Raw genomic sequence first — 23,499 nt, forward strand, 5'->3', positions numbered from 1 at the left:
TTCCTCAAAGTAAAGTTATTTTTGAAAGTCTTAGTCTTAAGACTTCAGACTTAGTCTTGGCTACAGAAAAGGTAATGAAATGGATATTTCGAGGGTTCATTAAATCCATTCATAATGTAACCAGATTCACTCGTAATCTTATGCTTAAAGGGTTAGTTCACCCAAAAATGAAAATTCTGTCATTAATTACTCTCAAGTCATTCCAAACCCGTAACACTGTCGTTCATCTTTGTAACACAAATAAAGATATTTTTGATGAAATCTGAGAAATTTCTGTCCCTCTTTTGAAAACTACGCAACTACCACTTTGATGCTTCAAAAAGTTCATAAAGAGATCATAAAAGTAATCCATATGAATTGAGTGCTTTAGTCCACGAGAATTATCACTTTAATGTGCTGAAAACCACAATAATGTTTCTTGTCTCCTCATTACATCAATCACCTGTTATATTTTCAATTCAAAACAGCTTATTTTGACAAAAAATTTATAAAAAATTCTATCCTAAAATGGTTGGCAAATGTTATCTACTTAGACCTTACCTCACACTCTTTCAACTGTATTACACTTGAAGAATAAAGCTCAAACTGTATCTGCTTTTGGCATGATTTATAAAGAAGCAATATGAATCAGAGAGAAAAGGACGGAACCTTCACACAAGCTAAAACAACACAATCATTTTATCTTAGCTCATAGACACTGATTTTCAAATAAAATTAACACCCCTTTGGTTAATAAATACATATTAGTAGAACACTCCCATTATTTCTGTAGAATCAGTGCAAGGATACAGATTTAAAGAGGCAACAAAGGCTCAGATTCAGCAGTGTGCTGTGAACTTACAGTATAAATGCAAAGAAAAGAATGAGAAAAGCACAGCAACAGCGGTGAACTGCATGGGCTTCAACGCCTGCAGCTCTGCTTTCCCAGGTTGAGTCGTTTTATACTTGTAGGAGACCGTGGAATCAATAAAGGGTTTTTCTTTGTCCAATTGCGGCTACAATATTGCAACATTGTCCCATGTCAAAGTGCATTACTCTGTCCTTCATCTTTTGTTCTGTGTCCAGTGTCATTGTTTAAATTCTCAGGAATGGACACACCATACAGAAGAAAGGCATCAGGGCTTCTCTTGCTAATATTTCAAATGACAAGATATAAACATGTTAAGAGAAAGCACTAAGTATAAAGTATATATTATGATCTATGTTGGACCATGACGTCCACCTTACCTGCATCGTGGTGTAGATCCAGGGCAGAAGGCTGGTCACTCTGCTATATACTCCTGGTTTTTGTCTTTGTCCACAACCTGCTCCCCAACTAGTGATTCCGGCCAAATACCAGCGTTCATTATCTCCCCTGCACATCAGTGGACCTCCACTGTCCCCCTGAGACCAACAACAAGGACGGAGAGAAAGAGAATGGAACTTCAGACCATTGTGAACAAACAAATGTAACATTTTACTTAAAGCCTTTATATGTAATGCATTATAAAAGTATATTTAATGTATTAATTATGCCTTGTAATGCACTTTATAATGCATTGTGTGGTTTCATGAACTGTATAGTCATGTTATAGTGTATAGTCAACAGTTATAAACCATTATTGTACTGAACTATTCATTGAACACACCTTTAGAAAGTCTAATGCATTAAACGCATGTCAAACAACCAATTTCAGACGTAACAAAGAGTCTGCAAATATGATGCATTTTAACTGTGGTTAAAAATTATTTATGAAAATATATAATACATTATGAATACATTTATAATGGATTATTAAGTAAAGTGTTTCTAAAACATTTATTAAAATAGTGTATAGTACAATTAAAAAAAAATTTTTTAATTGTTTTAAGAAAAGTACTTTTAATATACAGTATATAGAAAAAGTTATTTAAAGAAAAGGAGTCCTTTTGATGATATAATTCCCATGTTAGTTGTACCACATGATTTTGTTGGTTGCACTAAATGATTTAATAGTATTTTTAAGAAATAAGATAAAATAAGAAAAGATTATATTCTTTTTCCTATAAGTAAAAAAAAAAAAAAAAAATTAGGACATATAGATTAGACCTATTGTAATTTTCATATAAAATAGTTCCTGAAGCAAATGTCATTATGCTTGCATAAATGCTTGGTTGAATAAAACATATTTGCAGCACTGTGAACAACAACATACAGCATTTGCCCAAACACCAGAATAAATCAATGTCATGAGACAAAGAAACACTGGGCGAGACTTGGCCAGTAAATAATGTATTTGCCTGAGGTCACTCTGTGGTCTAGTATTATGGACACAATTGTAGATTCACCTGACAGGAGTCCCGGCCCCCATTCATATCGCCGGCACACATCATATTCTTAGTGATGGCTCCCCTGTACACCTGACTGCTGTTACACTCACGTGTGTCAATGACATTCACTGCCACATCCATAAGAATCGCAGAGCTATGGTCTGTGGAATAATGGAAACACTCACAGTCAAAGGTCAAGGTCGGCTAGAAAGCTTAGAAGACAACACACACTGTGATGTGGACAAACTTCGAAGCTCAAATCAGCTGTTTGCAAACTGTATTAGCGTGCATTTTATGAATAGGTTATATTTCACCAAAAATACAATTTTATTTAGGATTATTACTATTGTTAAAAGTTTTTTTTTTCATATTTACTATTTTATATAATTATATTCATTATATTTTTGCATGAAGAAAATAAAGCCCATTGAAATATTTTTATTTGCATTGTGACATTTTTATGATTTCCCACCCCAATTTCTTATTTACTGTAATGTCTTCAAATGTTTTTATTTTTTAATTTATTATAATAAATATAGTAGTATATATATAATATATAGTAGTTTATAAGTAATACTCTTTCTCATATATTCTCAATGATGATTGCTATCATTTAAATTAAAATATTTAATTATCCTTTCTGCACACAAGTTTTATAACAAAATCAGCATTAACTGAAGGCAACACAACAAACACTGTCATGTTGTATACATCCAGAACTTTAGAATTGAAATTATATATCAGATTTTTTGGACATTTCAGGACAAGTCACAAATTCTTAATAATCATAGAAAAAATAAAGTTTAATTTTCTTCATGCACAATGCAATTTGTTATTTCTCTCTCTGTCTCTAAAAAAAAAAAAAAAAAAAAAAAAAATTGTGAGAATCACCCACTAAATGTTGTACCTTCTCTATGACATTGTCCTGTTTACGTAAATAATAATAATACATAGTTACTCTTTATCCCATTTTTCACCCTCAACCATTTTCGTTCATTCTCATTGTTATCTCTCTGTACCTGCTCCCTCTTGTGTTGTCCCAAAGCCAGATGTCCGGCACTCTAATCCATCAGAAAAGGTCTGGTCAAATGTAGGAAGGCAAATTGGCTGTATGGTATCTGTATGTGAAAGAGAATGTTGAGCTATTGTAGAATATTCAGAATATAAATGTATGGTTCTTTAAGGGTCACTAAATGGTTTCACTGTAGAAAATGCAGTGCAAACATATTTTTGTTTACGTGAACTACTCCATTAAGTGAATCTAACTCACTGGAGAAAGCAACAGGACTGGTGAGTTTCAGTAAGGCGATATCATAATCATTGGTGTTGCTGCTGTAATTCTGATTCACCATAATCTTCTTCACAAGGAATGAAGTCTGAAGGGTATACTGGGAAATAGTCCCAACATAAACACGCCAATTTCCAGAATTCGCCATTGAGCTGTGATCAAGAGAAAAAGATTATCACATTAATATTTATTTTTTCATCAATGTTGTAATGGCATAAATTGATTAAAAGAATGTCTGAAAACTCGCTGAAACTCAAAGCAGCAATAAATAATAAACATTTGACAATTGATACGCTAGTTCCTGCAGCTTAACTAGAACATTGCATTAGCAACAAACATGAAGCTTTGAAATTTGCGAATCTTTTGTTCCCTTTCAAGGGAACTCCCGTTGCGTAGAAAACTGACGCTATGGGAACGCTTTGCGTGATGACGTCTTGAAGCACATGTAAAATCAGTCCAATGGTGTGGCGGAACGTCAGAGGCGGGTGACGTCACGTACCAGGAAGCTATAAAAGCCGGCCCGAAACAGAAAACGAAAGCTTTCTGAGTCTTCAGTTGCGCTCTGTGTTGAATCTGTCCTTGTTATTTGGTGTTGTCTGTCTATATTATATATATATATATTCAGTATGGCGAGCAAGCAGCAGTTTAGAGTGTGTGTCCATCCCTGCCCGCGTTATTTAACGGGAGGTGATACTCACACTCTTTGTGTTGTTTGTTTGGGTGAGGAGCATGCCCAGTCAGCACTCGAGGGTGGTGACTGTGTGCATTGCGAGGCGCTTCCATTGCGTACGCTCCGATCCCGCTTGGCTCGGTTCAATCCCGATCACGTTCCCCAGGGCTTGGGTCCCGCCGCTGCCGAGGCACGGCGTCGATCTCAGACCTGGGGTTCACAAATGGATTTATCAGTGGATGTTGAGACGGGCTCTGCCTTATCTCAACATCCTTCTGATAGATCCAGTGCCTCTCATCAGGGTGTGGAAGCACGCGCTGCGGTTTCTTCCCCCCCGATGGAGGCACCAATACTGCAATTGTCCAGCTCTGAGGAGTTGGACGTTGTTAGTATTGAAGCTGAGTCTGAGGATTCGCCACCTCAGTCTCACGCTTTTGAGGAATTGCTCGATGTTGTCACGAGAGCAGTTCACAGATTATCTATTGAGTGGCCAGAGGATAGGCAGGACGTTCGTTCGAAAAGTAAGCTCGACGAACGCTTCCTGCCATCTCGTACACAGCCTCAGCGAAGAAGCCTTCCGTTTTTCCCCGATCTCCACACCGAGGTGTCGAAATCGTGGGGAAAACCGGTTTCATACAGAGTGTATGCACCACAAACATCCCACTATTCTTCCATTCACAAATATAAAGAATATGGTTATGGGGAGATGCCGAAGGTGGAGGAGACGCTTGCGAGCTATCTCTCTCCAGCAACGGCATCTTCCCTGAAAGCTCCTTCACTTCCCTCTAAGCCAGTAAAATTCACATCATCTCTGGTTCATAAATCGTATGCAGCCGCTGGTCAAGCTGCAGCGTGTCTGCATACGATGTCTATTATGCAAGCCTATCAGGCAGAATTATTGGGGGATTTAGAGGAGGGCGGGGGAATTGGTCCTGACACAGTGGCTGAACTACGCAGAGCCACAGATCTGTCTCTCAGGGCCACCAAGGAGACCGCTAAATCAATCGGGCGGTCTATGGCAGCCCTGGTGGCCACTGAGAGGCATCTGTGGCTCAATTTGAGCGATATAAAAGAGAAAGAAAAGCACGTTCTCTTAGATGCTCCGGTTTCCACTGTTGGTTTATTTGGTGATGCAGTAAACAGTGCGGTAGCTAAATCTCAGGAAGCTGCTAAACAGGCAGCTGCATTACAAAAACTTCTCCCCCGCCGTTCTTTCATTGAGGCTGCTGAGCGGGAGCAGCCTCACTCCTCTAAAAAGAGCGCTGAACATCGTGCCACTCAAAAACAGAGTGTGTCCTCTCGTGCTCCCCCACAAAAATCTCGGGGGCACGGAGGGCGCTCTCAAACCCAGCAGTCTTCGAGGGGTAAAACGGATCTGCGGACCGTTATTACCGCCAAGAAGGCTGCTGGGAAAAAGTCCTGATGTCTGAGGGCTCAGGACAAATGAGGGTAGTCCCCCCGAAGCAGAGCGGTTAACACCTCTTTTCACGGTGCCCGTCTCTCTTCGGTGACCTCAGGGGACCGTTCTGCCAACCCTGCCACCTCTGGTGTTACAGGGCGCAGCGGTCTCCGGCGAGCACATATCTCAAGGTCCACCCGGAAACGTAGTGGCCTCGGGATGCCCGCCCCCTCTGAGGAGGGTGCTAGAGCAGTCTGTTTGGTCGTTCCCTGCCGGTACGCCGTTACAGGGCGACGAACCGACTACTCAACAGCAGGAGAAAAATACGGTGCCGTCTCTCTTCGGTGCCCTCAGGGGACCTTTCTGCCAACCCTGCCGCCTCCGGTGTTACAGGGCGCAGCGGTCTCCGGCGAGCACATATCTCAAGGTCCACCCGGAAACGTAGTGGCCTCGGGATGCCCGCCCCCTCTGAGGAGGGTGCTGGAGCAGTCTGTTTGGTCATTCCCTGCCGGTGCGCCGTTACAGGGCGACGAACCGACTACTCAACAGCAACAAAATCCAGAAACCAGTCTCGAGAGACTGGTACCTCTAGTAGAATCTTTGACAGCGTGGAAGCTACTGTCAAATGTTTCTCGTTGGGTCCTGCAGACCGTGGGAAAAGGGTATTAGATACAATTCTATTAACGCCCACCGCGGTTTATGGGGGTCCTGCCCACAGTGGTGGGCCCCGAGCAGGTTCTGGTTATGGAACAGGAAGTAAACACTCTGTTAGAGAAAGGGGCCATAGAATATGTACCCCCCTCCAACAGGGAAACCGGGTTTTACAGCCGGTACTTCATAGTTCCAAAAAAGGACGGGGGATTGCGTCCCATTTTAGATCTTCGAGTTCTGTACGAGTCAGCCATGCAGCTCAAGTTCAAAATGTTAACCTTGAGACAAATCGTGCCACAGATCAGGTCCGAGGACTGGTTTGTCACGATAGACCTCAAGGACGCATATTTCCATCCGTCCGTGTCATTGGAAGTTCCTGAGGTTTGCTTTCGGGGGCAAAGCATACCAATATCGAGTTCTTCCATTCGGCCTGGCTTTATCACCCCGCACTTTCACCAAATGCGTGGATGCAGCTCTGGCGCCTCTGCGCCTCCGGGGTATTCGCATCACGAACTACATCGACGATTGGTTGATTTTAGCTCAGTCGCATTAGATGGCGGTTCAACATCGAGATGTTGTTCTCGCCCATATGAAAGAGTTGGGGTTACGGCTGAACGCCAAGAAGAGTGTGCTTTCTCCATTTTAGAGGACCACTTTTTTAGGCGTGGTTTGGGATTCAGTGTCGATGCAGGCGCGCCTGTCATCGCCACGCTTCGATTTCATCCTGGCAGCTGTGAGAAGTGTAAAGCTAGGCCAGCTACTCACTGTCAAACAGTTCCAGAGACTGTTGGGTCTCATGGCAGCAGCTTCCAACGGGATACCTTTTGGACTGCTGCACATGAGGCCCCTGCAGTGGTGGCTCAGGACCAGAGGGTTTTTCCCCGAGGGGCAACCCATTTCGCACAATCAAGGTCACGCGGTGATGCCTACGTGCCTTGGTTATGTGGAAGAAACCTTGGTTCCTGTCCCAGGGCCCAGTGCTGGGAGCTCCTTGTCGTCGCAAACTGCTAACGACGGATGCTTCCCTCACGGGTTGGGGAGCGATCCTGAGGGTCGCTCATCTCAAGGTCTGTGGGAAGACCATCATCGTTCCTGGCATTCTATAGCCTAGAGATGTTAGCTGTCTTCCGGGCTCTGAGGAGCTTTATCACAGGTCTCAGGGGACACCATGTGTAGTACATACGGACAACACGTCGGTAGTCGCCTATATCAAGGGGGTTTGCGCTGGCATGCCATATCCTCTTGTGGTCCCAGGGGAAGTTGCTGTCACTCAAGGCAGCCTACATCCCCGGGGTCCAGAATATAGGAGCAGACACTCTGTCGAGACAGGGGCCGAGGCCCGGGGAATGGTGGCTCCACCCCCGAGGTGGTGGAGCTGATATGGAAATTATAAGTGGATCTGTTTGCGTCTCGAGAGACGTCTCACTGTCCACTTTGGTTCTCCTTCACGCATCCAGCTCCTCTGGGACTGGATGCTATGGTACAGACGTGGCCGAGGCTACGTCTGTACGCCTTTCCCCCAGTTGCTCTGCTCCCGGGAGTTCTGGAAAGAGTTCGCAGGGACCGGGTTTGCCTGCTTTTTATAGCCCCGCGCTGGCCGGGCAGAGTATGGTTTCCCGATCTTGTGTCCCTCCTCGACGGGCATCCTCTGGAGCTACCCGTCAGGAGGGACCTTCTGTCCAAAGCAGGGGGCTCAATATTTCACCCCCGCCCAGAACTGTGGAACCTGTGGGCTTGGCCTCTGAGGGGGCCCAGCTCATAGAGTCAGGTCTCTCAACTGAGGTTGTTGAGACCATTCTACAGTCCAAGCTCCCTCCACGAGGAAACTTTATGCCCTGAACTGAAGAGTATTCACCTCTTTGTGTAGTGACCGTCGGTTGGATCCAGTCAACTGCCCAATTGGTACAGTTCTGGAGTTCCTGCAGGACCGGTTCACTGCAGGTCTGACCCCGTCCACTTTAAAGGTTTATGTGGCGGCCGTAGGTGCTTACCACAGTCCTTTGGGTGGAATGTCTGTGGGGAAAGACCCTTTGGTATCTCGTTTCCCTCGTGGCACTTGGAGGTCCTCCTCCCTTTCGAAATCGGACCAGGAGGCGAATAATTTGCTTTGCCCTGTTCGGGCGTTAGACGCAAAAGTGACTTTTGCTCCCCTAACAAGGGAGGTCCAGTGTCTAAGCAAAGGATGAGCAAGTGGGTGGTTGAGACTATCTCACTGGCTTATGAGGCGGCTGGACAGCCTTCTCCTTGGGCTGTCCGGTCGCTCTCTACTAGGAGTATGGCGGCCTCTAAGGCCCTTATATCAGGAGTATCGTTACAGGACGTCTGTGATGCGGCAGGCTGGTCCTCACCGCACACCTTCGTCAGGTTCTACTCTCTGGATTTAGACTCTACTCCAGGGTCTCATGTTTTGTCTTCTTAGTGCTGCTCACATGATTACACACAGGACAGACATTTGTAGCTATGGAGGCGTTGGTATAGACGTTCCCATAGCGTCAGTTTTCGACGCAACGGGAGTTCCCTTGAAAGGGAACGCCTCGGTTACGAGTCACGACTGTAACCTCGGTTCCCTGAAGAGGGAACGAGCGTTGCGTCGCCTTGCCATATCTCCTTCATGCCTGTCAGCGCGACTTCAGACTTTACGAAGCTTTCGTTTTCTGTTTCGGGCCGGCTTTTATAGCTTCCTGGTACGTGACGTCACCCGCCTCTGACGTTCCGCCACACCATTGGACTGATTTTACATGTGCTTCAAGACGTCATCACGCAAAGCGTTCCCATAGCGTCAGTTTTCGACGCAACGCTCGTTCCCTCTTCAGGGAACCGAGGTTACAGTCGTAACCGAGGCGTTTTGAATCAGTGGTCCGGAAACTTGTATTGAACTCACTAAGTCACATGATTTCAGCCAATGAGGCTTTGTTACGTTATACTGCTCTAAACCTTGAATAATTTGTCATATCTAGGTGCTGTTGCTTTGGTAAACCATGATCGAGTGTCTAAAGGCCCGTTTACACCAAGCATGATAATAATAATAATAATAATATAATTCATAATATAAAAATGTATCTAAATATAAAATAATAGCAGAATCCACAGCACAACCATAATGATAACAGCACAGAGAAACAATAGAAATTTGACAGCTTTCTGTCCCTTCATTGATAGCTATGCAAATACCACTTTGACGCTTCAAAAAGTTCATAAAGAGATCGTAAAACTAATCCATATGAATTAAGTGGTTTAATCCAAATTTTCTGGATGATCGCTTTATATGATGAACGGATTGAATTTAGGCTTTTATTCACATATAAACATTCATCAACTCACACATCAGTTGTGCTAAACGGAAGCTCAAGCATGTTCGCTTGACATGCAAGAACTAATGAGGTTCATTCTCGTGTTTCACAGCACGTTTGAGCTTCAGCAAGAACCAATGAGGTTCATTCTCGTGTTTTGCAGCACGTTTGAGCTTCAGCAAGAACCAATTAGGTTCATTCTCGTGTTACGCAGCAAGTTTGAGCTTCCACAAGAACCAATGAGGTTTATTCTTGTGTTACGCAGCACGTTTGAGCTTCAGCAAGAACCAATGAGATTAGTTCTCGGGTGTCAAGCATGTTCGGTTGAGCTTCTGTTCATTTTCGCTGATCAATGTTAATATGTCAATAAAATACTTAATTAAATATAGTTAATACAGTTTTATAATGTAGGTAAATGTTTTATTTATGTAATAAATGTAAAACTCATGCATGTATAATAATGAAGAGGAGAATGATATTTAATTGCTTAGAATTGACCTAGTTAGTCAATCCCAGCCTAATAACCAACCTTTGGAAGCAATGGGCAGCTGACACAACAAAGTCTTGAGAGATGAGCGATCCACCACATACATGGTGCCCATTGAAATGCAGGCTAACCTGCCAAGGCCACTGGCCAAGTTTAGAGGATGTGCCCCCTATGATCCTGGAGTCACTTTGCTGCTTGCCACAATCTGAAAAAAACAAAAAACAAAACTATTAATTCAACAGTTCAGTGTGAGAAAGATGATCCATTTAGCCTACTCATTATCCAAATAATGTCCCTTATGGAGTGAACAATGATTGAAGGTGTACTGTGATGTATAACGTTTCATTTAGTTATGCGTCACAGTAATTTGATGTAAACTGTGATCAAATTTATTCTTACCTGTGCACTCAAGTGAAACTGCACTGTGGTCCAAACAGCTCGAGCTGAACAAAGAAAAATTGTGAAAGACAGATATTATGTTCTATTGAGGAAGTTTATTCCCTGACAACACACAAGGTCTTATCCCAGCTAACAGGGAGTATTCTCAGAACTTTGGGTAACATTCTGGAAAGGTTCTCTCAAAGTTATGAACAAACATTGTTCCAGTAACATTAATGAACAACTTTCACGTGATGTCACCCTTATAGGAACGCCCGCCTGGAGGGTGAAACGAGGCTTTCCTCCATTGCCCGCCAGTAATTTTTACCAGGTTTGTACTAAGTACTAATAAAGTAAGACAGTGATATTAAAATACCAAATTCAATATACACCTTATTGATGATGTATACTATGCAAAGACAACCAGATAAACCCAGAATATAAACGTTTAATAAAGCATTTTTTCACAGCAAACCATTATAAAGAAAACGCTTCATCATAAATAAGGTGTGTGCTAAGTTTGATCTTTTAACACTTTCCCTGTCATTGACAGAATTTTCCAGCTTTCCATTTTTTACTGTTATACGGTAGGGGGCGCTATTACACATCTTCTAAACGAGTACTGAATCTCCGGATCAAAACAGGCAAAAAAGCAGCATAAACAAGAGATAAAAGCATTGCTTATGCACGTTGTAGTCTTTGGATAAAAACGCAATTTTTCGCAGCTTTTTGTTAAAAATGTTGTGTTTTTTTTATATAAAACGTATCCACATTTAAGTGCTCTGTTAACAGAGGCTCTGTTCTTTCTTTTGATAAACTGCATGTTCAGATATTCATTCAAAAAAAAATTCTGGAAGCCACTACATTTTTGTGAAAATGATAAAAAACGCTGGCGTTTTTGCAGTGAGAAGCGCCCTTTTTCAGTTGTTTTCCTATGGCAGTGAGCGAGCATTCTGTGCGCTGTTTATGTGCCCCAGGCGACGCGCGTTTTTGCAGTTGAAAAAAAGCAACTCCGAGCGGAAAAGCACCCGACGTCATCACGTTTTTTTAGTGATGAAAGCTAACGCCCGGAGGCGAATTTTTTTTTTTTGCAGGGTGGTAGCGGAAGACTCATTAATATTCATTAGGGAAGTCATCCCTGATTGGTCTGATGACCTACCCCTAACCCCGTCCCTAAACCTACCCGTCACTGGGGTCTATGTGATGACCTACCCCAACCCCGCCCCTAAACCTACCCGTCACTGGGGTTAAGACCAATCAGGGATGACTTCCCTAATGAATATTAATGAGTCTTCCGCAACCACCCTGCAAAAAAAAAATAAAAATTCGCCGCCCGGAGAGTGTGATGAACGAACCAACTTCCACAATGTTAACAGAAAGTAAATTTGAAGTTTACTTGACTGAAAGGACAGCTGTTTCGGTGGTTGCCTAGCAACATAAAAAACAGTGCACTGCTCGTTCTGTGTGATCGGGGCAGTGCTGTGTGCCTCGCGTTTTCGAATCTGAAAAACGCGTTAGGTGTGATCGGGGCCCAAGGCATGTTTTGAAGATTAAGAAACTTTTTCATAACTTTAATGTTAGCGAAACGTTTTTAGAACATATTTTTGTTAGCTGGGATGCTGTTCTATAATCTGCACTTGATTTGATCTGGTCTTACCTGACATTGACCAGACTCTGTATAAGTTTGTCTGATCTAGATTGTACAGTAAGGGCTTCGGACATCTCACTATTCATTTTACTTGATGCATAAGACCTAAGGGAAAAGAAACACAAGACATCAGCTATATTAAAATAGTTTTTGTTGGAACAAGATTCATATTTGGTTATATCTGGACCATTAAGTATTGACCCAAAAATGAAAAATCGGTCATCATTAATTCTACCCATGATGTCGTTCCAAACCTGTATGACTCACTTTCTATCCTGGAGCACAGAATACAATATTTTGTAAATGTGCAAGTCATATGGACTTTTATGTTGCTTTGCTCTATTAAGGTTGATGGACCCTAGTCGCTGCTGACCAAGAGCTACGTGAACATTTTTCAAAATTTCATATTGTGTTCTACTAAGAAAAGAAAGTCATATGGGTTTGGACCAACCAGTACTTTAAATGATAGCAGCATTTTAAGAAATGTTCTTGTTAGTGATAGATAAATATGTTTACCCTCTAAAGCCCAGTTGTTCACAGATCTGGTCAGCATAACTCTTATCCATTCCCTGATAACAGACAGGAAGGAATCGACCATCCTGAGCAGTTCTGACCAGCAACTCTCCACCTGTACCAAATCTCACTGAGAACATTGGAAAGGAATGTTAAACAGTGAAATTACATTTCCTTAAATGTTTATTTTATTTATTTTATTTATTTTTACAGTAAACATATCTGACCATCATTAAAACAACTATAATATACTTGAGATATTGCAAGATTAAGACTTGCTTTCTGCAATATATATTGAATAAGTGTTATTTTAGTATTATTTACGTACTATTATTATTATTACGTATTTATTAATATTTTGAATTGGCCTTTATTTTAAGTTTTTATTTTTATTTTCAATTTTCATTTTAGTATAAGTTTTAGTCATTTTGTTATGTGCTTTTGTAATATACATATATAATTAGCATTTTTAGCTTTGGCCATTTTAGTTACTTCAACTTTATTTCATTAAGTTAATGCATTTTTATTTTATTTCATTATAATACTTATGTTTTATTTTAATTACCAAAAATTATTGTAAATAGTTTTAGTAAACAATAACAACACAGTATAGAATTAGCTTGATTTTACTTGTTTACATTAGCTTAAATTTAACATTAAAAACAATACTAATCTGGTAAGAATTTTATTGTTTGTTTTTGTCAGATGTAACGGTTTTGTTTTGTACAATTTATCAGATGTTGTTTTAAAGAGGTTTAGATATATTTGCTCTTTGCGGTACAACTTGCACTAGTTTTTAACAGCCATTTTTTTTTTCATAACAATAAATAGAGGCCTTACTGTGTACTGTAAATGTTTATTGCAGTCCAGTCAGTTTCTGGCTAATCTTCAAATCTAGTTTCCTTATCAAGACATGTCAACCTTCTGGTTTTCACCAAAGTATGATCCAAAACACTCAACCAATAACCTCTTTGTAATGAATCAGCAACATCTGATAGTCCGCCTCTTTGTTGTAGAAAGTGAGCTCACCGCAGTTTGTCTCATCGCTGGCCTGTTGGCAGTCTTTGATGCCGTCACACTGAATGGTGGAGTTGGAGCAGATGTCAAACCCCTTATTGTCGTCATGCGTCTCGTGGTCTTCATTTTCCTTGCAATCGTCTCCCTTGCAATCGTCCTCATAATAGGCGGAATGTGACTTGGATCCGTAACGCACTATCCCCATAAGTGAGAGAGCGGCAAAGAGAACAATCAGGGAAAGGGGTTAAGGTACAAGGTGAGCATTAATGGTGAGTCCTGTCGTTACCTCCAAGCCAGATGGCCAGTCCAATGAGAAACAACAGAAACAGCGCACCTCCCCATCCACCGCAACACTTGCCACTCCGTCCACAAGACTCCTGCCTTTTTGGAGGAACTGAAGGAACAAGAACAAATCAGCAATCCAACTAAACTAATGTCCCACATTTGAGATCAAAAGTGTGTAGCACTACTATAATTGTAGGCGAGTCGAGGACTGTTTATTTATTCAACAAGACATTTGAATGCAATTTATTAAGACAATGGGCCCTATCATACACCCAGTGCAATGCAGCGCCAGGCAAGTGTGTTTTGCTAGTTTCAGCCCGACGCAGTTATCATTTTCACATCCTGCGCCACGTTGTTAAAATAGCAAATGCCTTTGCGCCCATCTGTTCGCCCATGGGCGTGCTGGTCTGAAAATGAGGTGTGTTCGGGCGCATTGTAGGTGCGTTGCCATTTTGAGGCAACTGAAATAGACTGCGCCATTGACCAACAAAACCCTGGTCTAAAGTCAATGGCGCTAGTAATGTGCGCCTATAGGTGGGTCCACAACGCGCCTACACTACACTAGATGGTCTGCTTGCTCGCTTTAACCTCGCGCACGAGAAGATCAGTTTCCTCGCTAGAGAAGCAGTCAGTTTTTCCGCTTGCAAATTCTGCCATGTAAATAGCGAATCCACCATGGCGCGAACACAACTGGCTTTTAAAGGGAATGGGAGATGAGACTCTGATTGTTTTTTGGCACATTATGCCCAAAACACACCCATTACTCATTAAAAGAATAGGGACAACCCTTTTGAGCATGCGCTGGGTGCGGCAACCATTATTCCCGTCGTTAAGCTAGCAAAAGTGGATTCGGAAAAGCCCTAAGTGCTCCGTGTGCTTTAGACCACGCGCTTAGATCGTTAGAATAGGGCCCAATGACTTCAATATACATTGTCTATTAAGAACGTTTTCAATTTCTGAATTAACTGTAATTTTTGTTGAAGTAAAAATGTATAGGTGGTGTAACTGTCTGGAGAATGCAGAAAATTCTTGAGGTAATAGTTTGGCAGTCTTTCCTTGTTAATTTGAAACAATTATTAATTAAAAAACAAAAAAATATATTGTTGCGAGGAATTAGGAATAAATTCCCATGACTTAATAATTTGTTCTATCGTTTTAGTTAAATCGTCTGCATGATTTAACTAAATTAGTACAATGTGGCCACAATTTAACAAGAATGAGGGTAAGAATTACCAAAGGCTATGAATTTAAAAGTTGTGGGGACAGATTGTTAATTTGGGTCCACAGTATCTTATTTTTTGCATGTTATGTGTAGGGCTCCATACAAATCTGATTCAGAGTGTTGACACAAACATTTTGTCCAGCCCTCTTGTTGTTAGTAACAAGAAACCCAGAAACAGGAAACCTCACAAACAAGACCTTGTAGATTGTCATGACTGTGTGTCAAGGTCAGAAAGTTTCATATATTTATTTTTCCCGCCTAATTGGGTTTGGACAGTTAAATACATGTGTCAAAATGCCTGTCTTTGCAAGTATCCTCGTAGACAGTCATTTGTTTCTTTAGTGAACGTAAACAGTTGAGAAAGAAAATGCACAAGTATATTGGATACATGCATTCGGTCTTAAAGTGACAGCAACCTACAAAAAAGGCTTGAATTTTTATCAAAATTGTGAAAATATGTTGTTTTTTTTTTTTTTTTTTGGTTTTTTTGGCTTAAATGCTATTCCATTTGAAATTGTAAACATAAAAAAATAAAAATAAATCAACAACACGATCATTACATTTCTAAGAATTTGGTACATGCTTTGTAAACCAATTTTTTATTGTTTTTAAACATCCTTATTTTCCAGTGTTTAATGTTATAAATTTGAGTCTCAAGCATTGCAGCTAGAACTGCCCTCCCTGTTTTGATTATGATCAATTAGTAAAAACAGTATGCAGATATTAGCTTCATTTAGCAAGAGCATATTACGGAGAAAGCTTTTTTATGGGAAGCACCAAATCGGAGCGAATAAATAGATTCAGTACTTACCAACAACTCGCTGTGTGACGATGACAGCTGATACCTGAACTTGTGCTGGATCCTTCTGAACATAGTATGGCACAGTTTTCTGTGCGACGCCATATTTGTCCTGACAAATCACCTCCTCGTAGGTCATAGGAGGGGTCTGTGGGTCCACTGCCACAGAGTAGTATGGTGGAGGAAGGTCCTTCTACAAAAGAGAAAGTGAAAGAAACAACTTCTATAAATGAGAATGAACACTTGCCCTTTTTTTCACATCATCTCTATTATAGTTAGTATGGTGTGACAAGTTCAGGTAAAATACTTTTAACATACAAAAGATGCCACACATTGCTCTAGTAGAACTTGTTTGTGTGCCTTGTCTTAAATAATTGAAATGCCTTCCACTCCCCAACAGGATTCTATGAGTTCTGCATTCTAGTCAAATGCCACAACAAATATGTCAATATACTTGTATTTCTAGTTTTTACTCCATGGTTTTTTAGTGGGTTTTTTTTTTAAGTTGCCATGAAATTTTGTGATGCACAGCCAAATAAAACAACTTCCCGAGTGAGAAAACAAAATAAACGTTTTTTTTATCCTATTTTTGGAGTTACTGACTTTGGTGCCTATTTTTATGAAGGCCTAATTGTATTAACTATTATCTTTAAAAAAATCTTTTTTTTTATTTTTTATTAGATTGTTGTTGTATGCTACATAATTTTAATAGTTATTTGATGTTGTACATACTTAAAGTGTAATTTGATTCTTTGGTCACTAAAATGGGATCAAACCTGATCACTGAGGCTGTGTTTGCACTGACTGCATACTCCATCAACATAACCTTCTTGACAATCTATACAAAATTTGACGTTTAACCTAAACTGCCATTTGTATTACACCATACTGCTTGAGTTTCGATCATTTCCTTGTCTTGTTCATTTTCACCCCTTTGATTGTATTGGTTCAGACTGCCCAATCCATTATCATCCATGATAAGACTGAACAAATGCAACCAGGGTATTCTGTAAATGGGCACTGTCTTCTGGGAGAGACTTTGTCTAGAGGAAAGGTAGGCAGATTGCCTCTGACAATGTGTTGATGTCTTCATGCTGATTTGTAACCTAGACAGTATGGTCACAAGAATCGAATGGTTTGCTTCCTTGTTAGCACAACAGTCCTGAATAGAATACACTCTTTCTCCTTCTTCTGAATGGATGGATTTCATTACAGGAAGTATTTATTTTATGGGAATAGTTCAGTAAAGGATTTCAAACTTGTATGACTGACTTTCTTCTGTGGAATACAAAAGAAGTTGTCATGATGACTGGCCACTATAACACTTCAAGCTTCAAACATAATGCAAATAAAAGTTGTCCAATCCAATCCAAACATTAATCATTGGAAATATTCCCTCTAGTTTTGTGACCAAATAATTTGAGTCAGTAAGCTGCTCTCTAGAACTGGATCAGTCCACTTCATGAACGAACCAACTGATTTATTGAAAAAATAATCAAGATAAACAATGATTTTGATGATTTTCTCTTGGAGAGTGTGGATTTCAATATGTGAGAAAAATAAGTATTAGTTTTATTTCTTGGTGGTTTGTCTATAATGTTTAGTTGCAGTATTTCTAGTTAATACTAAAGTTACGTTCATAGCTAATTGGAATACTTGATTCTGACAAGTCAATCGCGGCAACTTTTAACACAACTTTAAAGTTGGCATGAAATCGACGTTGCGATAGTCTTTTAATCTCTATTGTGACACATATCCAAGTGAAACAGTTTCTCTAACAAGAAAAAAATGTAGAGCGGGACTTTTGTCCAAGGGGAATTGATTGGATGGTTGTGGTTTGCTATTGGTCGATCTCATGTGAGTGACAGGTTGCCCCGCCCTCAAGCCACTAAACGCATCATCAGAGAAGAGAAGACATTACAAGAGGGTTACGTTCTTGTAATGTTAAAATCAAAAGTTATTTTGATTTAAGATTATTCAAAAAAATTATGTTGTGCACGGATAAAGAATTTAATTAACTGTAATATTACATAAAAACAAGAATTGTAAATTTTTTACTTTATGGTGACTTGACGTGACTTTCTTTTCACAGTGCACAATGTCTGTCAATACTGATATCTTTCTCAGTCGAAACACATTTCGCAGGATCGCAGACAGGTCTAGATATTTAACCTGCTAAATATCTGTCATCTAATATTAGTCTTTGAAAATTGACACACAGCGATAGTCACTCGTGTATGAGCACTGCTTTGTCTCCATTAATGGTCAACGAGTGGGAAATCATGGCTAAAATCATATAGTGTCTGGGTGACATTACTAAAATTACTGCTTATTATTTTTTACTATTATTATTAATTATATAACTACTTACACTCACCTAAAGGATTATTAGGAACACCATACTAATACTGTGTTTGACCCCCTTTCGCCTTCAGAACTGACTTAATTCTACGTGGCATTGATTCAACAAGGAGCTGAAAGCATTCTTTAGAAATGTTGGCCCATATTGATAGGATAGCATCTTGCAGTTGATGGAGATTTGTGGGATGCACATCCAGGGCACGAAGCTCCCGTTCCACTTCCACCACATCCCAAAGATGCTCTATTGGGTTGAGATCTGGTGACTGTGGGGGCAATTTTAGTACAGTGAACTCATTGTCATGTTCAAGAAACCAATTCGAAATGATTTGAGCTTTGTGACATGGTGCATTATCCTGCTGGAAGTAGCCATCAGAGGATGGGTACATGGTGGTCATAAAGGGATGGACATGGTCAGAAACAATGCTCAGGTAGGCCGTAGCATTTAAACGATGCCCAAATGGCACTAAGAGGCCTAAAGTGTGCCAAGAAAACATCCCACACACCATTACACCACCACCACCAGCCTGCACAGTGGTAACAAGGCATGATGGATCCATGTTCTCATTCTGTTTATGCCAAATTCTGACTCTACCATTTGAATGTCTCAACAGAAATCGAGACTCATCAGACCAGGCAACATTTTTCCAGTCTTCAACTCTCCAATTTTGGTGAGCTCGTGCAAATTGTAGCCTCTTTTTCCTATTTGTAGTGGAGATGAGTGGTACCCGGTGGGGTCTTCTGCTGTTGTAGCCCATCCGCCTCAAGGTTGTGCGTGTTGTGGCTTCACAAATGCTTTGCTGCATACCTCGGTTGTAACGAGTGGTTATTTCAGTCAAAGTTGCTCTTCTATCAGCTTGAATCAGTCGGCCCATTCTCCTCTGACCTCTAGCATCAACAAGGCATTTTCGCCCACAGGACTGCCGCATACTGGATGTTTTTCCCTTTTCACACCATTCTTTGTAAACCCTAGAAATGGTTGTGCGTGAAAATCCCAGTAACTTAGCAGATTGTGAAATACTCAGACCGGCCCGTCTGGCACCAACAACCATGCCACGCTCAAAATTGCTTAAATCACCTTTCTTTCCCATTCTGAAATTCAGTTTGGAGTTCAGGAGATTGTCTTGACCAGGACCACACCCCTAAATGCATTGAAGCAACTGCCATGTCATTGGTTGATTAGATTATTGCATTAATGAGAAATTGAACAGGTGTTCCTAATAATCCTTTAGGTGAGTGTATGTCTCAGGTAACGATTAAGGTAAAAATGACTGGATAGCACTTCAGAGGCCAGTTGCATATATATTTTGTTAAGACTGTGTCTTAAAAACTAGTCTGACCATTAGGGGTAATCAGTCTTACTTTTCAGATTCAAATGAGATTAATCTACCTTTTTATGGGACTTTTAAAAGTCATTACCATCCACGTCACGGTCCAACCATTCTGTGATAATGACCAGCTTGACTACACATTATCCATTACATGTAATGTATAGTCTATTGCAGAACACCTTTGGAAACTATGCAGTTTAACCAGATGCTTTGTAATGCTATACTGCCCTACAAAACAAAAAGGCAGTAACTGCATTTTTGGTAAAACAAATGAGTTATTATCATTTTCATGACATTCAAGGCATCCTTTGTTATGTGACAACACATCTTATCTCAAATGTGTGTCGTTTTGGAGAAAAATAGTAATAGTTTTTGGAGAATCTGTAGTTACTGCCTTTTTCCTTGGTATGGTGCCACGTTTTTGGTAAGTAATACAAAGCAAGTCTACAAAGCAAGAATACAGTAACTGCAAAATATGGGTAAATGTCAAATTAAATATGAGGATTGATATGTACAAAGAATAAGCTAATATAAAGTAACAAAACAGCCACATGTCCAATAAACTACCTACAACTACTTAGGCTGGATGACAGGATAACTTTAAAGTCATTTTTCTCAGTTCTGCACTCTGCGTAGTTACTGCCTTTTTGCTTTGTAGGGCAGTATACTGAGTTGTGTTTTGTGACTGATGTATTTTGAAGGTCACAGCCTACCTCACTCTAATTTCCCGTTCAATAGCCTGTTTTAAAAGATGTACCTCTTCAGTCCAGTGAGTAGGTGTGTAAGTGTTGACAATGCTTCACCAATTAACAATAAACTTGTCTGTTTACACCCGCAGTGTCACCAAAACCATGCATGTTTCACACACTGCCAATATTTGACAGGTGGGCCATGTTTTCTGGGCTTTGAATATGTATTAAATTCACATTGTATTGATTTAATTTTTCCACAAGGGTTGCATGAGTCAACACCACCTTTCATACCACAGCTTAGAGTCTGCATGGAAGGTGTTTTTTTTTTGGTTATTGCCTGCCTAATAGGTTAATAAATATGGGTGCTTAACCCATTCAACCAGACCAGTCATATTTGTTACCAAAATCACATTTAGTTGAGTTTTCAACTATTTAGTTGATTGTTTTTGCTGCAGTGCCACTAATTTCTTCTTTATGATGTCAAATGTGAATTGGTCATAATGTTATAATAATCATAATAATGTTTCTTTGAGTAATCATTAAACCTACTTAACTAGTTATATTTAACTACCCTGGTCTAGAATGATGACTCTTAAATTGAAATCCCAGAACAATACTGACCCCAGTTTCAGTCTAGAATGAATAATGGGTTTCTGTCTGACATGCATGTATCCTGCAGGAGTGTTATTCAACTACCTAGAAATCCTAGATTATCTTTAAATTCTTCTTTAGCATTAAGATGGTTTTACAACAAGTCCTTCAGGTGATACAGACAGCTAAAATTATTAAATATATAGCTAAACACCTTCCAATTTTCCCAATTTGACCAATGAGGTGTGTTTTAGGTCTCACTTTTCAGTGTTTGATACCAAAGCTTAGATATGAGAAAGAATGAGAAAGTTTTCAGGTCAATGTGGAGGAACTGGTTTGTCAAAACTCTTACAATTACCGAAAATAGCATGATCAGCAATTATAAAAAGCAATTATCAGCAAACTAGCTGTCAAAGTGAAAAATATATATATACATATAGCTTTAATGTTTAACCTTTAACTGAGGAACAAGATTATAAGCAGACCATCACCATATTTTTACATTAATATAATAGGTGACACTTTATATTAGGGTCCCATTAGTCACCATCAGTTAATGCATTAACTAACATTAACAATGAATTTATTCCTCTTTGTAAAAAAAATACATTCATTGTTAATCCACATTAGCTCAGGTTCACTGAATAATATTAACAGATACAACTGTAATTGTAAGTTCACACTAACTATTGTTGACAAATGGAACTTTATTCTAAAGTACATACAGTTAACATGTCACACACGTATAGAACGTTAACATGTCACACATGCATAAAAACATAGTTGAGATAAATACAAAAGCATAGACTCTTGCAGCCAAAACTCTGTGATTGTGTCTTACCGTGTCATCTGCCATTATAGGCACAGGAGTGAGAACTATGGTTAGATCCAAAAGTGATGTACTTGGGTGGACGGGATTTCAACCTGTCTCTACAGTCCAAAGGAAAAATGTGACCCTCTTTTCCATTTTTCACCTGCTTTTCAAGACATAGTTAGGACTGCCCTCTTATCCTCCCTCTTTTAGTTTCAATGTAGGAATGCCAGTGTCACATCTACCTGCCCGACCAGTTTCACGACACCGGAGCCCTGCATATCTTCTCACCTCCCCTCTGGCTCACCTGGAAACGATGAGCTAAAAATAGTTTAATGTCAAAATAACTTCCCTATTGTAAAGTTATCAATATTGTCTCATTTCTCTGCAATTGGCAGGCTTAATTCATATTGTAAAGTAATGGTGACTTTCTACACCACTGTGTTCACTCCACCTTCATGTTTACAAGTAAAAAAAAAACAAAACAAAAAAACAGTAGTCAACATTTGAAGTGGATCAAAAAAGTTAATCAAAGTTGTCCTAAGACAAGGACGGGTATTGTTCAAAATTCATGTATAACTTTGATGAAAGGTTTTGATCCACTTCAAATGTTGCCTACTGTAGTTCTGTTGGATAAATATAGATGACTAGTTGGACTAAAAGTTGCTTGCTTGATCAGAAATCTAAATATGTTAAACTTCAATCATTCTAACCAATCATTCAACCATCCATTGCAATCATTAAAGGATGAACTGCACAGGCCAGAAGTTGGGTAATAATTAAAGTGTAACTTTGCAGCTTTTCATGCAGCTTTGTAATGTTACAATGTCAGTAGTGTAAATGAACCATGTTAACTCGTTTATTTGTCAGCAAAAGTCCGCGTATGGCGCGTTTTGCTACAAATTGTATCTTATGCATTTTTGTATCCCCGCCCACAGACAGTCAGATCGACAGAGGGTTATTAACATAACTGTAAGGTAGGTATATCCCTGAAAATTAAATATGACTCTTTAAACAGCATTATGGTCAAATGGAGCACTATGACAACAGCTTTCTTACCTGCACTTGAAATACCACTCGGGTGGAACTGGCAGAACGTTTCAGTTTTTGTCCTCCATTTGGCTGTCTTCGTGGACATCCAGTTTGAAATGTTGACTACAAACAGTAGTCAACATTTCCGTAGCACCGTTCTAGTCATATTTACGATTCTTTGCAGCAATTTAGCAGCTGTCTACAAGCGCTGGATCTTTCACTTGAAACTGAAAGTAACTTAGCCCCACTGAAACAAGCTGATACCATAAAAGTATACCCTAAAGGCGGTATTTTGCTGAATTCAAGCCATGTCGTAATTGCCGTAGTCTCAAAATAGAAACACGTGACGTTATATTCTGAGATGTTCACTTCCTCGGACTGGGAAGTAGGCCTATGCAATTCTATGGCACCACCATCAACGCCTAGATCAGGGATAGGCAACTCCGGTCCTGGAGGGCCACTGCAGAGTTTAGCTCCAACCCTAATTAAACACACCTGAACAAGGCAATCAATGTTTTCAGGATTACTAGATAGATACAGGCAGGTGAGTTTTTATCAGGGCTGAAGCTAAACTCTGCAGGACAGTGGCCCTCCAGGACCGGAGTTGCCTATCCCTGGCCTAGATGAATCTGCAGCGGTCAGGTCAGGTGGTACAAGTTGGAGCTTTCCAAAAATTCCCATCGTAATTACAAGCTTTACGAGGACGTGAACGTTTTTTACAAGTTGAAATCAACTTATTGCCTAAATT

At 40.1% G+C, this 23,499-nt stretch overlaps 1 protein-coding gene across 1 annotated transcript; it reads right to left on the bottom strand.

Annotated features, from left to right (window-relative positions):
• Window positions 1–362: 362 nt before the first annotated feature.
• Window positions 363–21,899, bottom strand: tmprss13a (transmembrane serine protease 13a). The gene is made up of 13 exons (XM_082181203.1): window positions 21,750–21,899; window positions 15,949–16,129; window positions 13,917–14,024; window positions 13,643–13,825; window positions 12,617–12,743; window positions 12,110–12,205; window positions 10,474–10,517; window positions 10,117–10,279; window positions 3,560–3,729; window positions 3,309–3,407; window positions 2,308–2,450; window positions 1,228–1,383; window positions 363–1,130 (listed from the first exon to the last, which is right to left on the bottom strand). The coding sequence occupies exons 1-13, from the start codon at window positions 21,762–21,764 to the stop codon at window positions 1,116–1,118; spliced, it is 1,500 nt and encodes a 499-aa protein (XP_082037329.1). The 5' UTR covers window positions 21,765–21,899; the 3' UTR covers window positions 363–1,115.
• Between the last annotated feature and the right edge of the window lie 1,600 nt (window positions 21,900–23,499).

The sequence above is a fragment of the Leuciscus leuciscus genome (genome assembly GCF_965113295.1).
Source record: "Leuciscus leuciscus genome assembly, chromosome: 9".
Classification (NCBI taxonomy): domain Eukaryota; kingdom Metazoa; phylum Chordata; class Actinopteri; order Cypriniformes; family Leuciscidae; genus Leuciscus; species Leuciscus leuciscus.